The sequence below is a fragment of the Furipterus horrens genome, unplaced genomic scaffold, assembly GCF_987537825.1.
Source record: "Furipterus horrens unplaced genomic scaffold, mFurHor1.1.pri manual_scaffold_7, whole genome shotgun sequence".
NCBI lineage: Eukaryota > Metazoa > Chordata > Mammalia > Chiroptera > Furipteridae > Furipterus > Furipterus horrens.
This window is the reverse complement of record NW_028327177.1, coordinates 116,086,106-116,110,331: the sequence shown is the minus strand read 5'-3', so window position 1 is coordinate 116,110,331 and position 24,226 is coordinate 116,086,106. Positions and strand designations below refer to the sequence as shown.

The 24,226-nt window shown below is 40.2% G+C and overlaps 1 protein-coding gene and 1 non-coding gene across 5 annotated transcripts in view; one reads left to right on the top strand and one right to left on the bottom strand.

Annotated features, from left to right (window-relative positions):
- The window catches only part of NEK11 (NIMA related kinase 11), a 207,561-nt gene extending 183,781 nt beyond the window's left edge, over positions 1-23,780 (top strand). For 2 of the 4 annotated variants that reach the window (XM_090283006.1, XM_090283003.1), the window contains one exon: positions 22,929-23,780. In XM_090283006.1, coding sequence (XP_090139132.1) covers positions 22,929-23,341 — 413 coding nt within the window. In that variant the 3' untranslated portion in view covers positions 23,342-23,780. The remainder of the gene's footprint in view (positions 1-22,928) is intronic. The other 2 variants (XM_090283007.1, XM_090283005.1) reach the window with 1 other exon arrangement.
- Positions 2,219-2,325, bottom strand: LOC150005117 (U6 spliceosomal RNA). The gene has a single exon (XR_016512500.1). It is a non-coding gene; the product is annotated as a U6 spliceosomal RNA (small nuclear RNA).
- Positions 23,781-24,226: the final 446 nt, after the last annotated feature.

Genomic DNA, 24,226 nt, shown 5'->3' with positions numbered 1-24,226 from the left:
AAAGCTGTTTGTGTTCTTTCACACACCAGGTAGACATAGTTTGGTGGTTATAAGTATATAGTTCAAACAGCCTAATTTTTTGAAAAAGCAGAGAAGCATGCTTCTGATCTTCTGCTCAACTAGAACTATTTAATGCAAATGAAGGCACGAATAAGCATAAAAACAACCTAATTGCTAATCATCATATTTTAATAATCCCTAATTAAAGCAAAATTTAAAGAGAATACAAGCATATTAAAAACTTTTCTCATGTATCCTTAATCTGTATCCATCACTCATAAAGCAAATCTCGCATCTCTGCGGGGGTTTTCTGACCCCACAGTTCCCCCATCACGGTTGAAATGACTGACTCGGAGGAGAAATGTCTGAGGAAAGAGAAGGGGAGTGCCTCTCGGTGGAGGACACTGCCAAACCTTTTTTAGGTCCGAGTTTTTATTAGGTTGTCTATGTGAAGAAATGCATGACTTGAGGAGGCAGCCACCCTCCTAACTGTCATTAGCAAGAACAAAGAAAGAGAAATATGAATCAATATACAGTAATAAGCGGTTCAGACTTTCAGGGCCAGAGTACGTTGCAAAAGTTTAGTCTACACTCCTACAGTTAGACATTCCAGTGATATAGATTAGGAGTTACACAAAGCAGAGCAGGCTTTACTGGTTTCAGAGAGCACGTTGCATTCTTATCTCTTTTCCTAAGACCCTCTGGAGAGTGGGAATGGTTGTGCAGGAATTGGAGCATGCCAACCAGCTTGTTCTTAAGACTTACGGGCCCGTGGGAGGGTCCCGGCTCAAAGAGCAGTCACAGTTTTCAATACCATACAAACCAGGCTCCCACACATGTCCTTCCAGGCTTTAGGGGAACATACCATTTCACTCACATGGTACCTATTTCTTAAATGCAAACACCTTTCCTAGGTATAGACACAGAGGATACATTCAACAGCTTCATCAGGTGACAAAGTTCTTAAGACCAGTGCTATTCTGGGTCTTGTTCTTTTGATTATGTTTTGAAAAGGAGAACATGCCTTAACTCGTTTTCCTGTGGTTCCAAATGTGAGCTCTTTCTCCTCCCTTGAGTGTGTGTTTTTACTCTTATCTTCATGTCTCTCCATCCTTAGGCAGAACTAAGTGAGGAAAAACCTGAATGGCCCAGCATCAGACACTGTCTGGCTTGGATCAGAGAAATGAAAAACCTTCCTGTCAATGTAAACTTGTGAATTTTTTAAGTTAGCATTGCTATTTCCCTTAATTTATAAGGGCTGATGGCCTAGAAATCATCCCACGGAATTAGATATAAAAATGCCCTGGTTCCTAAACATACATTAACAATCCAAACTTTGCTGGAATGTAACAATATTCAAAAAACATTTCAGTGGAACATGGGGAACAATCATACAAGCTGCAGGTTGTTGGTGCCCTCAGGACTGAACCTCTGGCAGGCAATTGCCACTTAAACCTAGGACAATGACAGCAACACCAGATATTACGTAAATCAAGGAAATGGAGGAGTCTGTGTGACAGAAGTTATTGCTAAATTTTGGAGATGAAGCAAATAAAATATGATCTGATTTCAAGATAAGGGTTCCTGAAAGAGTGGAAAAAATAAGCATGGGTTTGAATGTAATGTTTGGTCTGGATGCTGTTGTGGGCCGGGCTGAATCCGATGGGTGAAGCAGCAGTGACAGACTGAGCCCGCTCCTTACTTGACCACCTGGTAATATTTGCAGGAGGCATTCTTGGCTCTAAATGGTAATGCTCACAGCCCTGCCCACTGGTTAGTAATGATCCTGACTCTTGTTCCTGGCTGTGGGCTTTATCAGCTAAGTCCTGTTCCTCAAAGTGTGGTCCCAGACTAGAAGTATCAGCATCACCTGAAAACCCATTATAAATGTGGAATCTCAGGCCCACCACAAGCCTACCTAATCAGAATCTGCATTTTTAATGAGTTTCCCAGGTGACTGCTGTGCCCGTGAAGATTAGAAACACACATCCAAATTGTCTTCCCCAGTACGCCTGACTGCCCCACACTATAGACTACCAGGTAGTCCCCATCCCATTCTGCTTCCAACTTTTTTCCCCACTTTTGTTGAGCTATAATTGACATATAACATTATCTAAGTTTAAGGTGTACAATCTGATGATTTGAAATGCGTATGCATTGTGAAATGATTACCACAATAAGGTTAATTAACACATCCATCACCTCACTTAGTTACCGTAAAAATATGGAACGCTTCTCAAATGTACATGTCATCCTTGTGCAGGGGCCGGTCTGGTCTCATCTGTACGGGTCCAGTGTTAGTGTATGTGCTGCCAGAGTGTGCATTCTGCTTCCAGTTTAAGCCCATGCCCTGCTCCCTGCCATTTCTCTAAATGCCACAGGAATTCTTCACTAGCCTTCACATTAATGTTCCCTCTGTCTCTTCTCCCATTAGATAAAATGATAGGGTAGAAAGGAAGGAAAGGAGGAAGAGGGGAAAGAGAAGGAAGAAAAGAAAAAAGGAAGGTAGGTGGGAAGGAAAAAAAAGTGAGGAGGTAGGCAAGGATGAGGGAGAGCTACGGTACAGATGTGTCATAGTAGTGTTCGATTACTCTCAACTCTGTCTCATTCATTATTTCCATTTTAAAGAGGAGCTGTTTACTTTCATACAGGATTGAAAGAGTGTTAATCAGTATAATAATTTGGAGGACAATATGGCAATGTCTATTCAAATTTTGAAAATGAACATTCTTTTTGATTCAGCAATTTAGAATTTATCCCACAGAAATACTTGCATAAATGCACAAAAATGTATGTCAAAGCCAACTATTGTAGGATTTTTTTAATAGCAAAAAGCTATAAATAGCCTAAAGGAATCAATAAGAGTTATTTTGAAAAATCAACATATATCTTTGCAATGCAATACTCTCCTGGCATTGGAAAGAATTGAGGAGGGTCTGTGGGTGCTCGTGTGATGAGCTCTCTAGATTATATAATAACTGAGGAAGGGAAGGTGCCAAATAACTGGCATGAAATGATCCCATTTGTGTTATTTTTAGTGTATGTGGACACGTGTGTATTTATTAAACACTGTTAATAACTTACCATATTTCCATCCAATAGAATATACCTTAATCATTACATATAAATTTGGCATAATTTTGAATAATTTGGGACATTTTTGTAATGTAATGCTAAGTTAAAAAAAAAAAAGCAGGACATAATGTCATGATTTTCCTCTTCTACTTTTCTTGAGCATTTTCCAATGTTATTAAGTTTTCCAAAAAAACATTAATTTCTCTATAACTCTTGGGTTCTTAGGTTGTTTGTCATTTTTTCAACTCATATATGATGCTGACATAAACATTTTTTAGTATATGGTATTGATTATGCTGTTAAAGTTGTCCCAATTTTTCCCCTTTGCCCCCCTCCACCCAGCACCCCCTTTCCTTCAGAAATCCCCCCTCTTAGTTCATGTCCATGGGTCATACATATAAGATCTCTGGCTTCTCTAGTACTATTCTTAACATCCCCCTGTCTATTTTGTACCTACCAATTATGCTTCTTAATCTCTGCACCATTTCCCCCATTCTCCCCCTCCCCCCTTCCCATTGATAACCCTCCATATGATCTCTGTATCTATGATTCTGTTCCTGTTCTAGTTGTTTGCTGAGTTTGTTTTTTATTTTTAGATTCAATTGTTGATTGTTGTGAGTTTGTTGTCATTTTAATGTTCATAGTTTTGATCTTCTTTTTCTTAAATAAGTCCCCTCAACATTTCATATAATAATGGCTTATTAATGATGAACTCCTTTAGCTTTACCTTGTCTGGGAATCACTTTTTCTGCCCTTCCATTCTAAGTGATAGCTTTGCTGGATAGAGTAATCTTGGTTGTAGGTCCTTGCCTTTCATCATTTTAAATACTTCTTGCCAGTCCCTTCTTGCCTGGAAAGTTTCTTTTGAGAAATCAGCTGATAGCCTATGGGAACTCCTTTGTAGGTAACTGTCTTCTTTACTCTTGCTGCTTTTAAGGTTCTCTATGTCTTTAGCCTTTCACATTTTAATTATGCTATGTCTTGGTGTGGTCCTCTTTCGATCCAACTTATTTGTGACTGTGCTTCCTGGCATTGTATATTTCCTTTGCCAAATTATGGAAGTTTTCTTTCATTATTTTTTCAAATAAGTTTTCAATTTCTTGCTCTTCCTCTTCTCCTCCTGGCATTTCTATGATTCAGATATTGACACTTTTGGAGATGTCCCAGACTCATCTTCTTCACTCCTTGTATTTTTGAATTTTTGTTTCTTAATTCTGTACTGGCTGACTGTTTATTTCTTTCTTATGCTCTAATTCATTGATTTAAATCCCAGCTTCTTTCCCTTCACTATTGGTTCCATGTGTATCTTTGTTTATTTCACTTAGTATAGGCTTTATTTCTTCCCTTATGCATTTTCTGTACTCAATCATTTCCCTGAGCATCAGTATCACCAGTGTTTTGAACTCTGTATCTGATAGGTTGGCTCTCTCTCCTTTTTGCTTCATTCTTTTTCTGGAGTTTTGATCTGTTCTTTCATTTGGGCCATATTTCTTTGTCTCCTCAACTTGACAGCCTTTCTGTGTTTGCTTCTGTGTATTAGGTAGAGATGCTGCACCTGTTGTGTTGTAAGGGGCAAAGCCTTAGATATTCATCAGTGCAGGATGACCTGTTTCACCACTTTGTGGCACTGTGTGTCAGGGAGGGGTCAGAGAGGGAACACTGCCATTTGCTCAGCACTCACCCCTTTTCCAGTCACTTTACCCACTTCTCGTATGCAACTGATGCCCCCTCTAGCTGTTGCCCTGGTAATGGTGCCCCTGTGGCTGGGTTTGCACACATTCTAGGACCTTGGGGGCCCTCTATATGAGCTCTCCTAAGAAACGGACAGTTTCTTCTACCACCCCAACTCTCACTGGTTTTCACAGCCAGAATCTATGAGGCTTTATTTTACTGGCACTGGAATTGTGAGCTGCACAGTCTAGCCTGGGGCTGGGATCACTCCCCATGTGTCCCTCCTGGCTTTTATCGGCCACACATGAATATGGGACCACTCATCCCACCAGCTGCAGCCACTGCCTTGCCACCATCACCACCTTGTCTCTGTCACACTGTGTCCTCTCTGCCCTGGCTCCCCATCTCTGCCCCTCTTACCTGTCTGAATAAACATTTCTTCTTTAAATCTTTGGTTGTTGGACTTCCATATAGTTCGATTTTCTGGCAGTTCTGTTAGTTTTTTTTTTTTTTTTTTTTTTTTTTTTTAGGTAGTTGTAATCCTTATGGTTGTGTGAGGAGGCAAAGTGTGTCTACCTACGCCTCCATCTTGGCTGAAGTCAACATAAACATTTTTTAACCCAATCTTGTTTCCAAATTTTAGACCATTTTCTAAGAAAAATGTCTTATGTAATTACTGGTTCATAGGATATGACCCTTGATATTTATTGGCAAATTAGTTTCCAAATCCACAAAGATTTCTAAGGTAATATCTTCAATTTTTGTTATTGTGATTGGTTATTAAAAGTCATAATTTATTCAACACATTTTAAAATTAGAGATAAAACAGGTCTTAATGCCTACTATCCACCAAACTCCCTTAAAGGTTCTATGCACACCATTACAAATAAGACATGGTTCCTATCTTGCTATGCAAAGTATGGTCCCATGCCAGCACACTTAAACACATAATTACACTGTGATGCGATCCAGGCTCTCCTAGAATTATGCCATGGAACACAGTGTGCCTACAGTATAGTTGTGATAATTAACCAAGAAAGGGACTAGATCTTCATGCTTCACTTTAACTCTTCCCTACATTCTAACTAGAGTGATGGTGACTTGATAATAGGAAAATCTCTTTTTACTCCTATCAGAGTTCAAGGATTAAGTGCACATGACTATAACAAGGAAGTGGAAAAGAAATCCAGTTCGTGTGTCAAGGTCTGGTGCCATTTACATATTTCACAGATTTAGAAGGTGATAGGCCTCCTTCAAGGAAACATACATTCATCCTAAATCTATACCCAAACCTGACCTTCAAACACCCAATTTCTTCCTGGCTACTTAAAACAGATGGTTATCTAGCCTTCAAAGCAGTTGCCCCAACTTCCAAAAAAAATCTCCAAGGAGAAGAAACAGCCAGCCTCCACAAATAGCACTTTTCAATTCTCTTAATATTTCTTAGGTTAAAGAATTATGAACTAAAACATTCTAATTAGGTTGACTAAATGAAATTGCCATTATTTTATTCTTTTTAATCTGTAAAAGTAGCAATTTTATATGGTTCATCTAAAACCTTCAATTGAATTCTTCCTGTTTCTTTGCAAACATAAGCCAAAACTACACATCCATGTATTAAACCTAATCAAAACTTTATTTCCCACCAAATGATTTTTGCAATATCTGTTCTAGGTACAAAGAAAAGAGAAAAATTATTAACACAGGTTTATGCTTGGTTGTCACTTCCTAGTCAGATCATCAGTAAGATAAAATCAGAATTCGGTGTTTCCCAAATTGAAGAGAAAGAGGTTCCCTGCAAGACTCCTAGCTAATGCAGTTACAAGTCAAGAGCAAACGTGGCCATGCAGACCCAGTGAGCCACCAGACACATTTCATAATCTCAACCTAAATAAGGCTGGTGTCCTCCTCTGAAGACAAACATAATGCTGACAATGTGTTGTGCATCCAGGGTTATTAATACAAATCTGTGTACCAGAGATCCAGGGAGAAGAAAAGGAGAAGGGGTTGTGGGAGCTTGAGCTTCAGCCTGAAATGATGGAGTTCTCTTTTCTATTATTCTTATCGGATTTAAACTCATATTGTAAAAAAAGTACATTTAGTAATTTGGTAGAGGGTTCTGGTATGGGAAATGATGCCTCAGTGCGTGGGAAGCTGGCCCAATTTCATAAAAGCATCTGAATTGTCTGCCAAAAGCTAGTTCATAGTTTTAAATGCTTTTTAGAGTATTGCTATTCACAATGTAATCTACAGCTCGAGCCAGTGTTTCTCAAACGCTAAAGTGCATATGAATCACTTTGGGTCCTGTTCAAAGCAGACTCTGGGGTGGGGTCTGAAATCCTGCATTTCTAACCAGCACTCATGTACTGTGACTCTGCAGGGCCAGGATCATCCTGAGTGACGAGGTTTTACTAGAGCATCCTTCTGGTGGCCGTGGTTGTTTTTTTCTAAGTCAACAATCTGATCCTGCATAACAAGGTGCTCCATCCAGCTCCCTTTCAGTGAACTTGCTCTCTCCCTAATTGACTTGTTCTGCCTGTAAAATGGGGTTAACAAATCCATGTTGAGAGTCCACTGGAGGATAGAATCTTAGACTTTCTGCTAGAAGGGTACTTTGGAGATTGACTGATCCAACCCTTTCCCCTCTGCCCTCACCCCCACCAGGGCATTCAGGGCCTGAGATCCTTCCCAGGGTGTCTGCAGGTCTCTTCCCATGCCCTGGGACTTGGGACAGATATTTTCAAACTAAGTGGAAGTAGCTAACAAACCCATTGCTCAGAACCATTTGGCAAACCTCACCATGGTGAGGGATTTTCTCCTTTCGCCTCAGGACAAAAGACAATTAAGAAACCCATCGTTTCCAGCTGAAAGGCTTTAGGGCGTTCCCTTCTATCCTGCCCTCTCCCCATAGCAGGTGAAAGCAACGCTCAATCTTGATTTGTCCCCACCTATTAAGAGGACACGTCAGCTTCAATTGTTGTTTTGTAAATTCATTTCAGTCCTTTAATGCAATTCGCCGGAGAATTCAGTATTGATTCCCCAATCACATCTGTTTTTCCTAAGGCCTGTACCACCCTGGCCTTCCTGGTGTCTCTGTCTCTCTATCTCCTCCTTCCCTTCCTCCTTCCCTCCTACTCTGGAATGCTTGTCACATTCTGGTAAGTGTGCTGTGATAAACCTGTCTGTAGTGATCAAAGGAAAGGCATAATAAAGGCAACGCGTGAACATGTTTGAGAGATGTGATGAAAATAATAATTTTATCCTGGTGGAGAAACATTTTAATTTGGACAAAATGTTATAAATCAGATCTAACAATACCTCAGGAGTCAGGATTAAAAGGAGTGTCCTCATTGAATGAATCTGCTCCCTTTTGTCCTTTGTAATTGCTGTAGCACCACTTTTATTTATTTATTTTTAGCGAGAGGGAGGGACAAAGAGAGGGAGAGAAACATTGATTGGTTGCCTTGCACTTGCCCCAACTGGGGACCAGCCTGTACCCCAGACATGTGCCCCGAGGGGAATCTGACTGGGGATCGAACTGGGGACTTTCATTTTGCAGAGGACACTTAACTAACTGAGCCATGCTGGTCAGGGCTGTAGCACGGTTTTTAAAGTTCAGCAGGTTCTCTTGTCACTGAAGGGCCTCTAGCCAATAAATTTCACACCACGTGTGGGTAACCATGAGATTTATTGTCCAAACCAGGATACTTCAGATGGTAGAAAAGGGCAACACTGATGATTATGTTCCAGTGTCAGCCATGCACTGAGACAATCTCAGTTCAACCAATCACGGGTAGTTGGTAATATGGGAACAGTAACTGTCTGACATTAAAAGGTGAACCTGTTTAAGAAAAACTGCCCCATACAGAAGTTAAACAGGCAACGAAGGCTTTATTCAAGATTGTTGCAATAGGGAGAGAGATTGAACTCAGCCCTGAATACAACAAGGGGCAGCTGGGGATTTATAGCCAAAGGGCAGAGTGAGAGGGACAGTGGATGGAAAATGACCAAGAAGAACTTGGTTAGGCATGAAAGATGGGGGGGATTCTTGCCAAGCTGGACTCTGCAGGTGTTTGCTTGGAGTGAAAACTGAAACTAGACCCTGTACACGAAAGGAAAGAAGAGACCAAAGAAAGAGGCAGACCACTCCAGGTTGGTAGGTAGCAATTTGATGAGCAAGATACATAAGAGGTTTGTCTTGGCCACAGTTTTCCACACTCACCTGCCAAAACTTAAATGTTTATACAGAGGTCTTAACTGCGTTTAGTTATATATACCGTCCAGATGGTTGCAGCAACACATTATGCTCAATGGTGAGCCCTTAAAAATGGCTCCCATTGTAGGAACATTGGGAAGAGAGTACATGTCATTCCCAGGGGAGGGGGTGAGGAACCTCTAACTGCCTGGGTCCAGTTCTTAGATTAAATGATGGTCATGCCCTCTTCATTACCTCCTCCAATGATTGCAGGAGAGAATGAGGACTAGTTGAGAAGAGGACTCAGGGGGGCCTAATATTTGTTCAAGAAGGGAATCATTGTGGAAACTCACCAAATAGAAACTGGCTTTTAAAATTCACTCTTCTCCAAGGGAACCCATAATCACCCAATCATAAAAACTTAACCTGCCCTGACTGGTGTGGCTCAGTTGGCTGGGTGTCATTCTTCAGAACAAAGGGTTGCTGGATTGATTCCCAGTTAGGGCACATGCCTGGGTTGCACGAGAGGCAACCAATCCATGTTTCTCTCTCACATTGATGTGTCCCTCCCTCCCTTTCTCTTTCCCTTCCTCTCTCTCTAAAAATAAATAAATAAAACCTTCTTTTAAAAAGTAGATGACACTTAAAAAAAAACTCATCCTTGCTCTGAGAAATTCTTTCAAACATATTTATACTCTAATTTCTTTTCCTTTTGTGATTTCATTTTCTTTGCAAATCAAATTACTCTTGTTATGTTTTATTAGGAAATCTATTTTATCTTCTGATCTTTGCTTCTACTCAGCAAAACTGGGGTAAAACTGACTTTTGAAAAATGTAGTTTGAATTGATCAAGAAAAGCACAGTTGTAATTTAGCCAGGAAGAACTTCATCAAGTGATCCACAAGTCATGGTGCATTGTTTAGTGGAGCTTAGAGAACAGAACGAAAAGCAAGTGGACTTATTTATTTTATATTTATTTCATACGCATGTACATCACGGTGGAGGCCCGGTGGAGGCTCCACAATCTGTAGCCCAGTACTTACCATGGGCAAGTCCCTTCATCATTTTGCAATTAGTTTCCTGCTCTATAAAATGAAGATGTTTAATTAGAAAAATTCCTTGCTACTTTTCAAAAATTCCACAATTCTGATTTTTAAATCATCTATCCCTCTCTGGATTGTATTTTCTTATTATAAAAAATTCATTTTGGAAGGATCCAGGATGGCAGAGAAGTAAGTAGAAGCTATACTAACCTCCTCCCAGGACCAATCTGGAATTACAACTAAGTTGTAGAGAAATCATCCAGAATAACCAACTGAACATTAGCTGGAGAAAAACCTTATAACTGCGGACAGACAGAAGAAACCGCTTCACCACAATGTGACTGGTAGGGAGTGCAGAGGAGGCATGAGAGGACTGGCTGGTCTCTCATGGGCAACAGCTGAAGTGCCAGAGGGATATCTCAGCAGCTGGGGGGTTCCCCCTGAGAAGTGTGGGGTTTAAACCCCAAGCTGGGTTCCCTAGCCTCCAGCACCGGAGCCAGAAAGGAGCCCAGATAACATTCAGCTCTGAAAAGTGGGATGGTTTCCATCTGCCAGGGAGAGACAGCTGGAGACCCTGGGCTCTGGTTAGGGGGAACAGTGTAGACTAGAGATGCTTGAGGAGAGTCTGGGGCTGGTGGCTTTACGGAGAAAATCGAGGGAGCAGCCACCAGGATTCCAGTGCTGTGTCATTCCCCATATGGCAGGAGCCATCTTGCTTAGGCAGGGCAGTCCCCTCCAAGTGGCATCAGCCTGAGAGGAAGCAACAGCCTCGCCCACAAAATCTGTAGGACACTGGAAAAGCAATCCTAAGAGGGAAATGCATATCATTACAGGCTTATCATACAAAAGATCAATGAATCCAAGAGCTGGTTCTTGGGAAAGATAAACAAGACTGACAAACCTTTAACCAGACTCATCAAGAAAAAAGAAAAAGGACCCAAATAAGTAAAACCAGAAATGAAAGAGGAGAAATAGCAACTGACACCAAAGAAATACAAAGGATTGTAAGAAAATATTATGAACAATTATATGCCAACAAACTGGACAACCTGGGTGAAATGGATAAATTCCTAGAAATATACAAGCTTCCCAAAATAGATCAGGAAGAATCAGAGAATCTGAATAGACAGATTACACCTAATGAAACTGAAGCAGTAATCAAAAAACTCCCAACAAACAAAAGCCCTGGACAAGATGGCTTCACAGGTGAATTCTACCAAACATTCTCAAACTATTTCATAAAATTCAAGAGGAGAGAAGGCTCCCAAACTCATTTTATGAGGCCAGCATTATCTTAATTCCAAAACCAGATAAAGACATTTTGAAGAAAGAAAATTATAGGCCAATATCCCTGATGAACATAAATGCTAAAATCCTCAATAGAATGTTAGCAAACCAAAAGATCATTCACCATGATTAAGTTGGATTTATTCTGAGAATGCAAGGTTGGAACAACAATCGCAAATCAGTAAATGCGATTCACCACATAAACAAAATGAAGGATAAAAACCACATGATCATATCAATAGATGCAGAAAAAACCTTTTGATAAAATCCAGCACCCATTTATGATCAAAGTTCTCAGCAAAGTGGGAATAGAAGGAACATACCTAAACATAATAAAGGTCATATATGACAAACCCGCTGCCAGCATCATACTCAATGAGCAAAAACTACAAGCGTTCCTTTTAAGATTGGGAACAAGACAGCGATGTCCACTCTCACCTCTCTTATTCAACATAGTACTAAAGTTCTAGCTGCAGCAATCAAACAAGAAGAAGAAATAAAAGGCATCTAAACCGGAAAGGAAGAAGTAAGACTGTCTTTATTTGCAGATGACATGATACTGTACATAGATAACCCTAAAGATTACACCAAGAAACTACTAGATCTGATAAATGAATTCAGCAAAGTAGCAGGATACAAAATGAATATCCAGAAATCAGTTGCATTTTTATATGCCAATAACAAATTAACAGAAAGGGGAATTAAGAAAACAATCCCATTCACAAGTGCTACAAAAAGGATAAAATACCTAGAAATAAACCTAATCAAGAACGTAAAAGACCTGTACTTGGAAAATAATAAGATACTGAAGAAAGAAATTGAGAAGATACAAGTAAGTGGAAGCACATACTGTGTTCATGGATAGGAAGAATTAATATTATTAGAATGTCCATACTACCCAAAGCAATTTATAGATTCAATGCAAGTCCTATCATGATTCCAATGAAGTATTTCACAGAACTAGAACAAATATAATATTTCACAAATTTATATGGAACCACAAAAGGCCCTGTATAGTAACGACAATCCTGAGAAAGAACAGAGTTGGAGGAATCATGCTACCTAATGTCAAACTATATTATAAGGCCATAGTAATCAAAACAGCATGGTACTGGCATAAAAACAGACACATAGATCAATGGAACAGAATAGAGAGCCCAGAAATAAACCTACACCTTTATAGTCAATTAATATTTGACAGAGGAAGCAAGCACATACAATGGCTAAAGATAGTTTATTCAATAAATGATGTTGGGGAAATTGGACCGATATGTGCAGAAAAATGAAACTAGACCACCCTCTTATATCACACACAAGAATAAATTCAAAATGGATCGAAGACTTAAATGTTAGACCTGATACCATAAAAATCCTAGAAGAAAACATAGGCAGCAAAATCTCGGGCATTCCTTGTAGAAATTTTTTATTGGCTATATCTTCCCAGGCAAGAGAAACAAAAGAAAAAAACAAATAGGACCACATCAAACTAAAAAGGTTTTGCACAGCAGAGGAAATCATCAACAAAATTAAAAAAACAACCTACAGAATGGAAGAACATATTTGCTGATACATCTGATAAGGAGTTAATATCTAAAATTTATAAAATTATTACAAACAAATAACCCAATTAAAAAATAGGCAAAGGACCTCCAAAGAGGACACACAGATGGCTAACAGACATATGAAAAGATGCTCAACATCACTAGCCATCAGAAAGATGCAAATTAAAACCACAATGAGATACCATCTCACACCTGTCAGAATGACTATTCTCAATAAACTGACAAACAACAAGTGCTGGCACTGTGGGTGGGAATGCAGACGGGTGCAGCCACTATGGAAAGCAGTATGGAGACACCTCAAAAAATTTTAAATGGATGTGCCTTTTGACCTAGCAACTCCACTTCTGGTAATATATCCTAAGGAACTCAAAACACTAATTCAAGAGAACATAAGCACCCCTCTGTTCATTGCAGCGTTATTTACAATCACCAAGAGGCAGCTCAAGTGTCCATCAGTAGATGAGTGGATAGAACAACTATGGGATATGTACACATTGGAATTCTACTTGGCCATAAAAAAGAAGAAAATATTACCATTTGCGACAGTACGGATGGAATTAGAGAGCATTATGCTAAGTGAAATAAGCCACTCAGAGAAAGACAAATACCATATGATTTCACTCATATGTGGAATCTAATGAACAAACTGAACTAACAAGCAAAACAGAGTTGGACTCATAGATGGAGGGCAGATGACAGCTAGTGGCCAGGGTGGAGGTCAGGGGGTGGAGGGGTTGAGCAAAAAGGAAAAAGGACTCGTGGACATGGACAACAGTGTGGTGAATTCTGGGGGATGAGGGTAGAAGGGGTCTAAATGGTAATGGAAAAAATACAATAAAAATTAAATGAAAAGTAAAAATAAGAATGAAAACAAAATAATGAAATTAAAAATCCACGTCGAAGCCATTATAAAGAATCAAATACAAATGATCATAAATCAATCTGGAAATAATGGCTTAATGTAGGACTTGTGTCTGAAAGCTCAATTTTCCATACATGTTTATATTTTGTGGTTTAATATATATTAAATCCAAGCTGTGTGCAAAGAATGTTCACAACAGCTTTTATAATAAAAGTGGGTGTGGGGTTAATGGGGGTCAGAAACAATCTGAGATGTACTTTAGCAGGAGAAATCACAATACAATAAAATACAGTGAAAATCAATGAGCTAAAGAAACCAAGGGGAGATATATCAATAATTTTGAGCAAAAAAGACAAGCAAAAAACTAAGTACGATACCACTTAAAGTTTAAAAACATACAAAACAATACTACGTATTTCTAAGGGTACATGCTTACACATATAACAAAAGTATTTTTTTAATGCTTGGTGATAATAAAACACCAGGTTCAGAATAGTGGTTACTTCTAGGGATTGTGAGGGGGATAAGATTTGGGAGGGAATTCCCACTAGTACATGTGTTCTGTGAGGCCAGAGTCTTGTGGCTGCCTCCCCAGCACTTGGTACGTACTAAGTGCCTACTAAAAATGTGCTGAATGAGTGACTTAGGTGCTGTATTGTGCCAGGACCGTGCTGGATGCAAAAATGACTAAGAAAGGCCCTCTCTGTCCCCCATAGGCTCCAAGTCGAGAGGCAGAGCAGAATAGGAAAACAAGGATCCTTGCCTCTCAATTGTATACTCCTTAAGTGGTTAATTAATCTGGAAACACAAATATCATGCAGCCATTACCAGGGAATTTTACTGGGCAGAGAGATTGGTTTGCAAGGTAAATCAACTCCAAGGCAAGGGAGAGATGCTTTTTCTGTTTGTTCTTCTAAAGCGATAGGAATAACTTGATGACCCATCAGAACTGGTGGAAATGCCTTCCTTCTTCATCTCCCTAAAGAGAAATTGCCTGTTGTTTTTCTAGGAGGGGGAAATGTGTTAAACACGTTCTGCTGTTAGGCTAAAATACTGCTTAGAGCAGGAGGCTAAAAGCCTCTGCCGCTCGCTGCCTTATTTGACTCCTACAGCAGACGGTGGCATCTGCTGAACAGCGCTGTCAGCTGCTCATTCCCTCTGAGGAACTGAGGGCCTTGGGAGTCGTCCCTCTCCAGGCCTCAGATGTGCGGCCACGCAGCTGGGGCCCCAGGTGTGCACACGTGAGAAAGATAGCAGGAACACAGTCCCTTCCAGGTAGAATTTTTTTTTAAGATTTTATTTATTTATTTATTTATTTTTAGAGATAGGGGAAGGGAGGGAGAAAGAGAGGGAGAGAAACATCAGTGAGTGGTTGCCTCTCTCACAACCCCAACCGGGGACCTGCCTTGTAACTCAGGCATGTGTCCTGACTGGGAATTGAACCGGCAATATTTTTGGTTCACAGGCCCAGCAATCAACCCACTGAGCCACATCAGCCAGGACTAGAATTTTTTTTAAAATATGATTTGTTTCTTCCCACTCAGAAATAGAAGAGGTCATTTTTATCCAGAGATAATAATACAGGCCCCATAAAGCCAGTCTACTTGAAATAAAATTGAAAATATCCTAAGAAATATTGAAACCTACACCTGATTGGAGCTTTATCTTAAAAAACAACTAAACATCATAAAAGCAATCTTACACTTTGCAAAAATAAGTTGTAACAAAAATACGTTGTAATTTCACTGTGTGCTAATTCATAGACCAAGCACTAGGAATGCATATATTTTTAAAATGAAATTACATGACATTATCATGTTTCTCTTTTACTTGTCTTCCAAATGAAAGGTATTTCTTTGTCCAACAAGTATTTATTGTGTACTTGCTATGTGCCAGGCACTTTTCCAGGTGGTGCGATCAATGGAAAAAAGGTGAAAATAATCCCTGCCCTATGGACCATATATTCCAGTGGGTGATTGACATATCATAAAATATTAGGGAAAATCAGAGTACGCTGGGAATAACAAGTGCCACGGAGAAAATATAAAGCAGGGAAGGTGGATAGGCAGTGCAGAATGGGGTCAGAGTTTACCACTTAGTTGTACAGAGGCTGGAAGGGTAGGTCTCTCTGAAAAGATGACCCAGGGCAGTGACTTGGAGGAGACTGGGCAGGAGGGACATATGCACGTCTGGAAAGAGCGCATTCTAATCAGAGGGAATAACAAGTGCCAAAGCCTGAGATGGGACATACCTGGTGTGTTTGAGGAAGATCAAGAGGGCCAGTGTAGCTAGAATGAAGTGAGGGAGAGAGGAAGGGAGGAGAAGCGTTTGGAGAGGTATAGTGGGAAAACCTTTCAGGGTAGGGTAGATGAATGGAAGAACCTTGATTTCACTCTGAGTGAGATGCAGAAGCCAAAAGAAGCAATAGGGGACCTTGAGCAGAGGAGCAAAGGGATCTGGCTCACTGGTTACTGAGTTGACAATAGACTGCAGGAGAGTGAGGGTAGAAGCGGGAGACCCACTGAGAGGCTTTTACAGCAATCAGGTAGGAGAGCACGGTTGCCTGGGCCAGGGTGGGCCTGGTGGGAATGGTGAGAAGTGTTGGGATCCTGGATACATGTTGAAAATGGAGCCGATAACATTCACTAACTAGGCTGATTACGAGAGACACTGGACTACCTACCGGGGAGCATGGGGACAGAAGGGAATCAAGAATGACTCAAAGGTTTTTGGCCTGAGCACCTTGGAAGGCAGGCACTGACATGAACAGAAATGGGGAAAGTTGCAGCATTAGGATATTTTAGAGGGAAGATCAGAAATTCAGTTGGGCATAATGACTAGAAAACACTTGAGCGGAGCCTTCAATTAGGTAGAATGCTCAGGGCCTTCTGTCCTCGAGCCCCTGGAAACGTCCCAGGCGGCTTCTTTCCCTAAAACAACCCCTTATTTCCTACAGTACACGAGGAACAAGGCTGTAGGGGAGAGTCATGAACTAGCACCTGGAAGCAACAAGGTAATAGTGTTACTACCAGGGCAAGGAAAGGGAGAATTTTTTCGATCTGTTTAGGTGGGGTTCTCCAATAATGATTCAATATAATGCTCCCAGAAGGCTCTACTCCTGCCTTTCTGGCTAATACATAAAAGGAGGGCTGGCACAAGGGTGGGTGTTGGTAACTCCCATAGGCAAGGGCAACACAGATTGAGGGTTGTTCTGCAAAATAACTTGCTTCAAACCTTTGAAAGTGCCAAGGTCATTGAAGGAGACTAGAGAGACACAACAAATAAGTACAACACAGGATTATTTGGACCAGGATCCTTTTGTTATAAGGGACATTATTGGACAGTTGGGGAAACTTGAATGTATTAGAGAATTAGATGACGGTAATGTATCGGTGTTAATTTCCTGATTTTGATGGCCGTTCTGTGCTTATGTAAGAGTGTCTTTATTTGCAGAAAATACAAAATATGGGAGAAAAGGAGCATCAGGTCAGCAACTTATACTCAAAAGGCTCAGAGGAAAAAAAGAATGTGCTATAACTGTAACTCTTCTGTAAATGTGAGGTGGTTTCAAAATAAAAATAATACTTGAAACGGGAGGGCATTTTTATATGACATCCTTATAGGCCTAAGCAGACACAGCTGTGACAGAGCTAGAGCGTACACAGAGCACTCAATAACTGATGGGCAAATCAATACGATCTAATACATTGTTTGCAAATAAAAAATAAACATGAGAAGTTAGTAAAGGAGTATGGAGGATGAGAGCTTGAGTGTGGAGGAAATAGGCAAGGGAGAGAGAAAGTGCTCTCCTGTGGTTTAATGGAGTTTTCAGCTGCGGAGTCAGCCACACACATCTTGGGGATTTGCTCCAAGCAGCTGGAGCTTCTTTAGAACCCTGGGAGGCTTCCCCCATGTCCTGTGTTTGCCATTGGCCTGGGTAGGACATGATCAAGCCCAAAGGGCTCTGGCCTGTAAAGGAAGCATCTGCACTAAGATGTAACTGGGATCCCTTAAACACTTGACTTTTGCACGAGAGGACCAAATTGTTTAAGGATATGGGGCATAGGGAGAAATAGATGAAAAAGAAAGAAAATATGAGTTCTCTTCATTTGAAATCGCAAGTTCTTTTTATGTGAGTTACCCATCTGATTAAAGGGGTAGTTCGTACCCCTTCCCATCTCTTCTCCCCTCCCTCCTTTTGAAAAAGCAAACTTAGAACCCTTCTTTAATTTGAACAGCACAAGGAGTACCCCTCTCTTCTCAAATCTTGGATAACAGCAAGAGAGTCCCCTGAAATAGAATTTTCTATTTTATGATTCCTAAAATACTCATTGAAGGATTATTACAGCATGTTTTCCAAGTGTCAGAATAAATTTACACTGCAATATTTCAGTGCGAGAACTCTATAACTTTTCTTTCGGCTTAAAATAAGTTTGTTTATAGGATGCCCATCTTCTTCATTGACCCATAATTTACCTCGAATAAATAAATTTAAAAACACAGTAATTTTAATCCATATTCTTGTTACAGATTTCTGTCAGTTATACTATGGTCTGATAACTATATTCTGTATAAAATCAATTATTTGAAATGTTTTGAGACTTGAATTGGTGTCTGGTATGTGATCAGTTTTTGTAAATGTTACAAGAGAGTCTGGGAGCAGTGTGGGTTCTCTAATCATTGGGGAGGGAGAGTGTATTCAGATTTTCTACATTACTACTAATTTTTCAAATGTTCACCTACCAACGACTGAGCAAGGAGTATTGAAATCTTACATCATGAAGACATTTATGACAATTTCTCCCTTCAGTGCTTTATATATTTTGATTCTACTTCATTAGATTCATGCTAGTTTCAAATTTTTACTTCTTCCTGGTGAATTGAACTGTTTTCATTATCTAGTGGCATTATCTTAATAACACTTTTTTTCTTAAAGTCTATTTGTCTCATATCAATATAGCTACCCCCAAATTTCTTTTTGTTTATTATTTGCCTGGCACATCTTTTGTTTGTTTATTTACTTTCAACTATTTAATGCCCTGTCTTTTAAGTGTGGCCTTTGTAAATAGTATTTAGCTGGATTTTTGTTTTTTAAATCAGTGAGTTTACCTATCTATCTTCACTGATTATGAACAATGGAAGGTGTTTAGGTCATGAATAAAATAACCCTTACAGGAATGGTTGGTTAGCTTTAACAGGGTGCCCAGCCAATGGTGACACTCAAGGTTCTGCTGCCCTGCATGGACAGAGCAGAAGATAAGCACCACTTACAGAAAGGGCCTGACAGTCACATGTCTCATCTGGGGCTGTCATCTGTCACCCCACACCCACAGTGCAGTGTCTGTGGAGATCTGTAGAGAGTGCAGATCTGTAGAGAGATCTGTTCTGTTTTTGCCCAGCAGATTCACAGACAGCTGTTGGAACTACTAGGCATGGAGAGGGGAACTGAATTCATCCTTAATAAAGATTACTGTTGCCTGTTAGCCCCAAATGATCACTAAGACGGCCAAATCAAGAGAAAATGTATCGCACTGTTCTATTCCTGCAGTGGCTCATGCATATTTGATGTGCAGGGATTTCTTATATTCTAGAAAATCATTTTAAAGTTTTTTTTAAATTGTGCCTGAAGAATAATCTGTGTTGTTTCCTTAATGCTTTCTGCTAAACTAGGTTTTCATGATTATTTCTACAAAATGACATTATTTTTTTACTCCCACTGTGCCACTGGCTTTCCTGTGTCATTTGTTTTTCAAATTCAATCAGAGAAAGTAAAAATATTTAAGACAGTTTCTTAACCAGAGGTAGAACTAAAAAATTGCTTGATGCTTCCAGTTAAACCAAAATAGGATGACTGTGCTACTCACCACTGGGGAAAGCAGCAATAATGTGCATGATAGTAAAACAAAGGCTATTAAATGCCTGGTAGGTCACAGGTACTCAACTCAGATGTGTGTGTGTATGTGTGTAATCTCCACTTAAATATGAAATTTTGAGGCTCAGAGATGGTAAGTAATTGGCGCAAGATCACACAGCCAGTGAAGGGTTGAGCCAAGACTCAACTTTGGTCTTTCTGAATCCATCATGATGAAAGAAATGAGTCCTGACGGGAAACTACTGGAATTCATAACCCATCTCCACCGCTTAAACACTATGTGGCAATGAGCAAGTTATTTATTTATTTTCCAGTTTTATTGGGGAATATTTGCTATGCATCACGGTATAAGTTTAAGTCACACAGCATGATGGTTTGGTTTACATATATTGTGAAATGATTACCACAATAGGGTTAGTTAACATTCATCATCTCATATAGATACAATAAAAAGAAAAGAAAAAAAAATTCTCCTTGTGATGAGAAATCTTGGAATCTACTGTCCTAACAACTTTCCTTTTTTATACCTGTTTTCCAGATTGTTTCTTTGAAAAATATCCTCAGATGAAGGCAGTTACAGTTTTTAAAAATTGTCTTTCACTTTTTTTTTATTTAAATTTTTGTTTCAATTACAGTTGACATTCAATAATTGTTAGTTTCAGATGTACAACATTGTGGTTTGGGCAAGTTATTTAATACCCTCTTATATCTCAGTTTTCCCATCTGTAAAATAAAAGTAAAAGTACCTATCCATAGGGTTGTTGTGAGGATTTAATGGGATGATGAGAGATGTCCCAAACAGAGCATGGCCCATAGAGAAAGCTCAAAAACTCTTAGTTATTATGGATTCAGGCCACATGTTGGGCTTCTTTACCATCAATGGGTGATAGTACTCATCAAATTTTTAAGGTTTCTTTAATGGCATGTTCATCTGGTTCCCACCCTCTTCATCATGCATCTTACTTACCTGCCAAACTGACTCACTGGTTTCCCAGGGCTCCCACACTTGGCTGCCACCTGGTTTCCCTCCAGTTGTTATGGTCCACATTAGATGATGCCTTTTCCTCCTCCAAAGGGCATTCTCTGATTTTCCCAACTATAAACTTTCATAGCCCTTCATGTTATTCGTATGATACTTAATGGCTGTATGAGTCATTCCTTTGTTCTATAAATGTTTCCTGAGCACCTTCTGCATGCCTGGTCCTGTTTTAGTCACTAGGTTCCTCCCTCATGGAACTTGTTTGCTCATTAGAGGAGTGGGAGAGAGAAGCACATTTCCACAAAAGAAGAAAGAGGAGGAGAAGGAGAAGAAAAAGACCAGAGTTGTAAGTGCTGTCTGTGATGGAGGTGACCAGGAGTGTGAGGCATCCTGTGACCCATCCTGATAATCTCTTGGCAGAAGGTGGGAAACTTACTCAAGCTGCATTAGGTGGGGCCCTAGGGCTGTGATCTCTCGGCACTCAGAGTTCCAGTTTGCCAGGTTGGAGTTTAAGCTCCATCACTAACTAGCTGTGTCAACCTACTTATCTCATCTGCAAAATTGAGATAGATGTTTAACAAATTGCCTAGTTCACAAGGATGATTTGAGCTAATGAACATATAAGCATTTTGCAAACTCTAAAGTACTATAAAAATGTTATTTAAAAATGCATATAACTTGTGATATGATTACTAGCCTCTAAACTAGAGCAGGATCAATTACTTATTCTTTTTACCTGTCATAATATCTAACCTAGACCCTGTATTCTAGAGATTACAAGGTTAAATAGTATTGCACAATAAAAGCTTATAAAATGTATGAAAGAGTCTGTGATTAGTGACTTCAGTGTTATTGTCAATGTTATCATCATTACTGTCTAGTTGTAATGCTTTAAAAATTCTGAAAAAGAAAAACCCAATTCTAATCTTGCTTTTCACCAAATCCATTGAAATGAAGAATAAAGAAGCATTTTTCAAGGTTAAAGTCATACAAATAACTTATACCTTTGGCCTAACAATTCCATTCTCACAATTTTTATATCTTCTCATCAAGCTCAACATATATACAGAAAAGTGCAGAAATCATAAGTACAAATATGAGTTTTCCAAGAGTGAACATGTAATTAGCCCCCCTTCTAGAGATGATGCCTGAAAAGATTTCCCTAAACAAAAAAGCTGTATTTCTGAAGACATTCACACAGCGTTGAAGCGAAAAAGCTAAATGTTTGGTGGAAAAATGATTAGGTCAATGTTGGCGTGTAAATTTTGAACCAGATATCAAAATTCATAAAACTCAAATGCCCTTGAGTCAGGCAGGGGCGGAAATAGGAGAAGCAGCCGAGTATCAGATGATAAGGAAGGAGGGAGGTGAGCAAAGAGCAGTAAAAACACCAAGGGTGCAGAGTGCAGGCCCTGCCTGAAGACCTTTACATTAAAATGCTAATCAATAATAGTAACCCAGAAGAAACGAAGAGGATGCTAATCAAACAAAATATGTCATGGGCCAAGTTTTACCCACAGGCCTTCAGTCTGTGACCCTAGCTAAGAGACAGAGGGAAATGCAGGCAAAATAAATGCGCTAGGTGTGGCAATATGATTCTAACAGCGCACAGATTATGCCTGCATATGGACAAGGACTGGGGGCAAATACAGGCCTTGATGGTAAATGATCCAATTACCTTACTCCTTTAAACCTCAGTTCCTTCTTCTGTAAATAGGGATTTTTAAAAAAAAAGCCCTCATAGAACTGTTGTGAAAGGTAAATGCCTAGAAAAGTGCTTGTAGTTAATATAACGATGTTTCCCTCTCATCATTTTAGTCTCGTTATTATTACTTCTGATTTCATATCCCACCACCCTTTACCCTACATTTCCCGACTCCAGCCACACTAGCTTTCTCCTGTTTCTCCGGACAGGTTTTAGCCTCGGGGCCTCAGTTCTCCCTGCCCCGGTACTAGCCTCACTTCTGGTGGGTCCCTGCACAGGGGACGCCTCCTCAAAGAGGACTGCCCTGCCCTCGCCTCTCTCTTTCTCTCACCCTGCTTCATTCTATGTTGCGCTTAGCCCTGCCCGACATCTTTTTATGAATATGTTTTTATCTCTACCCGAGAAGACAAGCTCCATGGAGGTAGGAGTTCGCTTCACTTGCTCCCTGTGGTATTCCAGTGCCTAGAAGGGTCCCCGGCACATAAGAAGCATTCAAGAAATATTGTTGAATATTGTTGAATGTTCAAGTCAGAGACATCAGTTGTCATTTTTTCCCTTTTTTTTTTCTAAATCCCAGGGCTACAATGTGACTTGTGTCATTAATAATTTAAAAATATGTTTCTCACAGGTGATCTCTCTAGGTAACTGTTGTTTATTTTTCCTACCCTGTCTGGCAGGTCTGCCATGCGGAACCTGGGAGCAGAAGTATTTGAGGAGGTCTATAATTACCTCAAGAGAGCAAGGCGGCAGAATGCCAGTGAAGCGGAGATCAGGGCATCTCTGGAAAAAGTGGTGCCTCGTGCCAGTGACTGTTTTGAAGTCGACCAGCTCCTCTACTTTGAGGAGCAGTTGCCGATCACACTGGGAGAAGGACCCACACTTCAGAACCCAAACAGGCAAATGTCAAAATCAAGCAAGTTCTGTGAAAATCCATTCAACACCTAAGCTGGACTCTATTTTGGGAGGTGGGTACGGGCTGACCATCTTTACTTTTCATTCCTTATCAAGAGCAGTTAGAGAGGAGCAGGCACATAGGTCTGCCTGTGCTGGAAGTCAGGGGCCAGTCAGTATTGTTGGGTTTACGCTCTGAGATAAGCATCTGGACCAGGCTTGGCTTCCTGAAAAGCATTCCTGCCAGTGTACCCTCAGGGCTTGGGCCACCCTGAGGATGGCCTGGGAGGAGCCCTCTGCTCTTTCCCATGTCCTCTTGGAGGATAAACTCTGTGCCTCTGCCTCGAGTCTTTGTGGACTGTGGCCAGCCTGCCCTTGGACATTTTGGGCACTGGCCTCTGACACACGGAGCTGCTGCCCTGGAGTCAGACACACTTGTCCCAGGTGATCTGTTTTTGGTCCACTTTTGTCCTTCCCTAGCTAACAAGCAAGAAGTGCCCATGTATGAAGACCTGGGTAAAATATTCAAAGTGATTCTTCTGTGATTTATTCTCCAGACTCATGCATGGAGTATTGAAGACTCTTAGGCTTAATAGATTGTCAATGGTTACAAAATAAATCACTTGTTTTAGCTTTTTTTTTTATCTAGAAGTATCTTGTTGAGTGTAACACAGCCGTCTAATGATAATTACTACTTAGAGTAGCTAACATTTGGCTTATTAGGAGCCTATTATGTACCAGTACTGTGCTTATTACTATAAGGATGTAGTGGATCTTTTCACCAAGGAGAGGGGGCAAAGAGAGAATTACCCCATTTTACAGCTGGGGATGCTTGAGGCTGAGGATGCTCAAGTTAGGTAACTGCTTAGCTGCACAGCCACGAGAAACTGAGCTGGGATTGCAGCCAGGTCTGTCTCATTCCAACACCCATGCTCTTAACCACTGTGCATGTGGGTTTTCAACTGAGGACATATACATGCTTAAGATACTGTCCAGGGAATAAGACCCAAGTTTAAGATCATGTTATAGGGAAGGAAAGACTTCCTCTACCCTTTTAGGTTCTGCAAATTAAACTGGGGCCTAC